Source organism: Amblyomma americanum, chromosome 3, assembly GCF_052857255.1.
Source record: "Amblyomma americanum isolate KBUSLIRL-KWMA chromosome 3, ASM5285725v1, whole genome shotgun sequence".
Taxonomy (NCBI): Eukaryota; Metazoa; Arthropoda; class Arachnida; order Ixodida; family Ixodidae; genus Amblyomma; species Amblyomma americanum.
The window spans coordinates 183059432-183065431 of NC_135499.1; the positions used below are offsets into that span (position 1 = coordinate 183059432).

General features: G+C 46.5%; 1 protein-coding gene across 1 annotated transcript in view; it reads left to right on the forward strand.

Annotated features, from left to right (window-relative positions):
• The window catches only part of LOC144123526 (arylsulfatase B-like), a 28231-nt gene extending 23422 nt beyond the window's left edge, over nucleotides 1-4809 (forward strand). Inside the window, exons 10-11 of the mRNA XM_077656343.1 lie at nucleotides 293-726; nucleotides 4629-4809. Of these exons, the coding sequence (XP_077512469.1) occupies nucleotides 293-726; nucleotides 4629-4763 (569 nt within the window). The 3' untranslated portion in view covers nucleotides 4764-4809. The remainder of the gene's footprint in view (nucleotides 1-292; nucleotides 727-4628) is intronic.
• The last annotated feature ends 1191 nt before the right edge of the window (nucleotides 4810-6000 follow it).

The following is a 6000-nucleotide window of genomic DNA, read 5'->3' on the forward strand; positions in this document are numbered from 1 at the left end:
GGATACGCATGAAAACACGAACGATTTTAATGCTAACCTCGTAACGTATACATAAAAGTAAGAAACACTGAATGGTAATCAGGTAACGTATACATGCCCTAATCACGTAACTTGCGTGCCGAAACCGTGGGAGACAAATAGTCTAGTGCTTACACCTCTCTGATAACTGCACAGGTTGAAAAGTTGAATGGATATTTAAGTTTGTTTATACGAACGTTGTTGAAGTCTCTCAGCGGCTTCGCTGGTACTCTCTCAATAAGTAGCCTCACTGGTTTACAACGTGTTCTTTCAGGAGGAAACTCGGCGAAGCTGAAGGCGCTGGACGGACACGACATGTGGAAGTCGTTGTTCAAGGGACGGCGATCGCCTCGTACCGAGATACTTTACAACTATGACAACGTATTCGCGAACACCTCGGCGCTTCGAAATTCGCGCTACAAGTTGGTTCTAGATGGCACCCGTGTGTTCAACCTACGCTACCCTGCTCCGGGCGGCAATCGCACGGTCGACGACCTGGACAGACTGATGGTCCAGTCCACTGCAGCCGACGTCCTCAGGAAACTGTACAGGAGAAATGTGCGGTTCTCGAAGGGATGGAGGCGAAAATCCGAGCTCACGTGCGGCAAAAGGGTCAAACAGAACTTTTCTTCAAACACCTCTGTCTACCTCTTCGACGTCGTCAAAGACCCCTGCGAGCTGAATAATCTGGCCGACTCTCACCAGAACGTGAGTGCTTATTATTGATCTTTCGATTAACAACACTAGTTTATCCATGATTGAAGCGTTGAAGTCACAATTACACAAAAATTTGGCGGCTGTTACGAAATAGAACCACCCAGCTGAAAGCGAAAGAAAGTTTTCTGAGAAACTACAGGGGCGGCGAGGCATGTTTGTTTGGCTCCGATAGGATGTACGGTGGTTAAAGAGTGGTGTGCCCAAATCGTTGATTAGGAAAGAAAGCTTATCTGTCTTATGGCTGCCATGTTAAATAGTCCGTTCAGGTTGCTTGGGAGCGAGGTAGGGACCTACAGGCATGAGCAATATGAAAAAGAACAAATATGTAGCATTAATTTATTGATTACTCCACAATATTATGCGACCAACACAGCTTTTCTGTTTTCTAACTAGATTCAGTCTTGGCGTATTATAGCCAAACTCGTTCTCAAATTTAGTGGAGAAATAACCAGGATATTGACAATTTGATGCACAAAAATGAAGAGGCGCAGAATCGTATGCAGCGACAGCTGTCGAGGGCACGTTTCCTGGTTCTGCGGCGTCGACGTGGGCGTTGTCGGCGCAGCACCACACCACGCTGATTGGTTAGTGTGAAGTAACGTCACTCACGACGTCACTGTAATGCGCCATGGCAACGCGACACGCTGCAATGGTGTAACCCTGCTTCGCACTGATTTATCAGCGTGTAATGGCGTCACTTCAATGCGCCATGGTGACGCGCCACATTGAGTGGTCAGAACCCACTGACGTTGTGAGCGACAGTTTGGTCACGTAACATGCACTGCATAAGACAAAAATAGAAAGAAAACCGAATAAACGTACTGCATTCACCTCCAGAAATATATTTGTGAAGATGAATGCAGTGAGTTTATTCGTTATTGTTTATATTCTTGTGTTATGTAGTGCACGTGATTTGTGGACGTGAATGCAGTAATAATAATAATTGGTTTTTGGTGGAAAGGAAATGGCGCAGTATCTGTCTCATATATCGTTGGACACCTTGAATGCAGTACGTTTATTTGTTATTCTTGTGTTATGTAGTGCACGTGGCGTGTGTGTTTGTGTGTGTGTGTGAGAGAGAGAGAGAGAGAAATAACTTTATTGCCAAGGATTTGTAGATGGTGTGCGACTGTACCTCAGTGTGACCCCCCTAGAGGGGTGACCTCCAAGGCCCCGTTAACAAGCGCTGCCTGTGCTGTCTTCTTCTGCTTCAGCAGCAGTTGATTACAGCTGTCTTCGGAGGGAGCTGGCAGGAGCATACGAGGTGGAGGCTTGACCTCCCATCCCCAAGATATGTGAGCTTGGGTTGCCAATTGCTGGCATTTTAGGCAGGCGGGGTTATACTCCCCGTTCGTAATAAATTATAACCTGTGGGGGCTTGTAATGGATCGAGTCTGGATCCTTCTTGGCATCGTGGCCTGTTCTTTGCTAAGGTCCGCATGCGGAGGCGGAAAAATCTCTCTTCTACGTGACTAAGCTGTCGCAGAATCTCGCGTTACACAGTGGTAATCGTCAGGCAAGTTTTTTTACGACTGTTGTCTTCTTAAAATACTCACCAGGCTATTGTATTATTATCGTGAACAGCTTCTTTTTTGATCGAGATCCACTCATGATGTGTGTGGTCGTCCCTGTTACTGTAGGAAACAGGAAACAACCGCTCGGGGCCCGGCTAGGATTTTGCAGTGGTCGAGTAAGTTCACTACGAACTGTCCGGAGCTGCATGACGATGTCGGCTCTGTGCGCGAGCGCAGTCCTCCCCTTGGCTTCCATTCGTGCAGCTAGCCGAAAACATTTAGTGCGCTTGCTGTTATGTACCGCGGAGCAGTGTCAGTGCCCTGTTCCTTCAGAGGCACATTTCAGAGATGACCGCTTCGACGAAGAGAGTTCCCACCGTCTTTTTATGACACTTCGGGGCCTCTTCTTTTTTTTTGCTGATGGATCACAATCGGAAATAAATTCGTGCGGCCGACTGACGCTTATTCTCGGATATAAATAAAAACTTAAGGTCTGGCCGCTTATAACACTGTAAAAAAGACTTGGTCGGAGTTGCCTCGATCGAACCTGATTGAAATTACTTCTCGCCTTTTGGCACTAATGCGCTTTTGCTCACGTCGAAGCTCGATGAACTCATCGGGCAGAAACTGCCCGCCCTAGAAAGTATTCATGCCGGATTTACATCGGCGTCGCCGATCCAACCTTACGATTTTCCCACAGCGGCGACCCGACATTCAAACAATGCGGCCACATGGCGCATTCCCCTCCCTTGTCTTGGAACCAAATTCCGACTCTCGTAATTTGTAATAACACCGGACATTGTCGTGCGGGAATTAGGAAGGTTTCCGAAAGCTCGCTGCGAGGAGGACGGCAACAAGCGTAGTTTTGCCAGGAACAGAGAAGTGTCGGGCAAATGAACTTTGCGCGGGTGAACCGAAAAGAAGGTGAACGTAAACGAAAGAAGGTGAACGAAAAATGTGAACGAAAGAAGATGAAAGAGGTGAACGTAAACTGCCTTGAATCTCTTATGGTATTAAGCACTTGGCGCTAGGACAACCGGAAGCCAGGACTGAAGGCGACGCATGAGGGAAGAGTGGCGTTATTACAGAGCCATAACCTTCAACCTCCTGTTCGCTAGCGGAGCAGCGCATTACACCGTGCAGTCGTAGAAAAAAGAAATAAAAAGGTTTATTTTTTATGGTTTACGGGCGTTTAACGTCCCAAAGCCACTCAGGCTATGAGCGACGCCGTAGTGAAGGTCTCCGGAAACTTCCATCACCTGGGGATCTTTAACACGCACTGACAGCGCAAAGTTCACGGGTGTCTAGAATTTCGCCTCCATCGAATTTCGACCGCCGTGGTCGGGATCGAACCCGCGGGCGCCGGAAGTCATTCTGGATTTTGCCACCTACAGTGTCTTTTTCAGACTAGAAAAAAACAAAAACATTTTGGAGCGAACGTTGCTAACTCCGGTTGAATTTCGTGGCAACTCCCATGTACCTGGATTCATGTAACGCAAGGGGCCCCATCCCAGCGCTAACTTTCAAGGCCTATCGATGGCTCGATGTTGCGACTAAAATTTCGGTGCAATTAGTTGCAATACATGACCGGTGACAGCTGCTGCTGCGCAGTACACTGGAACGAAGGAAAGCGTCATTGAGATTTTTTCCTGGCCGTTGCATATGTACAAAAATGTTAAGGTTCTTGAACGACAAACATTCATTAAAAATATTTGTCCTTTACTTGATAATTTCATGGCCTTTACGTTTTTCATATCAGCGGCATTCACTGCTTTGCTGGTTCCGGGCCGATATAGTTCTAGGCTTCGTGTGATATTTTCTTTGCTTAATAAATACGCAAAAACATGGAAGCATTGGTATCAGTTATGTCTGCCACGAGTGAACGATAAGGGGATAGTTGGTATGACATGATTACATGACATAAAACTGAGCAGGGCACAAGACATAAAAGAGAAGCAAACAGGACGAGCTCGTCCTGTTTCCTTCTCTCCAGTGTCTTGACTTCTGCTCAGTTTTGTTTTGTAATCATGTCTGCCACGATTTTTAAGAGATACGAATACATTATTTTATTTAAAAAATACATATTTCACTTGTCTAGACAGTGCGTAGCGTTATCTAAAACACAGAAACAATGCAGTTATTTTTGTTCCGTTTGATCCTTCTACAAATTCTATGAGGAGGCCGCGCTTCAACATGAGCCCTCCCCCCGGACAAAATTTCCGGCTACACCACTGGTATGGAGTGAAAGTTATTCAAGTTTTGAATGAACATTAACTGCCTACTTAACCAAAGCAGTTGTGAATGCTGACGAGCTTAATATTGCCGCCTGTGCATGAGTAATGATTGAAACTTGTGGTTTCCATTTACCTAATATGACAGGTTGTGGCGTCCTTGAAGAAGCGCATTGACTTCTACCGAGCAGCTGCGGTGCCAGTAAGGAACAAGCCGACCGACCCTGCAGGCTTTCCTGAGAACAACAACGGAATATGGGCGCCCTGGTTACCATCAGCGTAGAGGAGAGAGAAAATTAAACGATAGGTCAATTAAAAAATGCACAATAGTCCCACCACTTTGTTGTCTGCATTATATTATTACGCAGCTATGGCGTAATAACGTATTTTTTAAGTACGTTAAGTGTGGCGCCTCTACTTGGTTTACCGACTGCGACTGTGTGTGCCGGAATGGCGACGACTGAGCGGCAGTCCGGAGCTCGATCCGTTGGCTGCACCCGTCAGAAGAAAGCTGGAACTTGAGGCAAATATTTGCGATGTTTGTTCCTCAAGATACGCAGAGGTTGTGGACCTGCTTGTTTTATGCGAAGGAACACCAAGACTCCAATTTCCAAACTCTAATTTCGTTAAACATGCAATGAAAATTTTGGGCATGGCATGGCGTCCTGAAAAGTGCAAGCGCGGGGTACCATGTAAAGACTGATATTTCTGGGAGAGAGGGTGAGTATAATGGCCATACATTTTTCAATGCGGTCGCACGGGGCGATTTCTCCTCCAATCATGCCCAACATTCCCGGACATTATGCAACTAGCGCCATCTGTTGGCCACACTTAGCCAACACCGCGTAACTCAATGGGGATATTTTAAAGCGACAGCGTTAATCGTACTGTTAGGCCGAAAACCCGAGGTCGGCATCGGCTTCGTTCTAACTGGAAAATCCTGATTGGTCGAGAGGGTAGTGACGTAGGAAAGCAGTTTCGCGGAGATGAAGTAGTGGTCAAATGGAATCGAACCTCCTTTCTTTGGGTCGGGAGCCACGCACGCTACCTCTGCACAACTGAAGGACGTTAGTTCAGTGGGATAAATGGATGCCTTGTACGAGCAACTCACACCTCACAGTAGACGATATACGGTGCAGGAACACTTCGGTAATTAGGGTCACTAATGAGCGTTACCAATTATTATGGATGACAATGTGCAATAAAGCAGTATGTGACGGCGGCAAGCGTGTCAATGTCTGCGAAAGGTACGTCGGGATGCCCTTAAGCTATCGTAGGCACCCTTTAACGCTATCGCGTCGTACACATTTGGCGATCTTAAATGTTCCCCTGGTTTTTAAACTTCTAATTTTGGGAAAACTGGATTGTCCTGGCAGATTTTGCGCGAACGTGGTGATTATCATGGCCGACTCGTTCTCCTCGTTGCAAAATCTCACCTATACAATATTTCCTGCGCTCACACAGACTGTTTCAGACGGCCATAGAAAATAAATGGGATGCACAGAACATTTAAAATTACT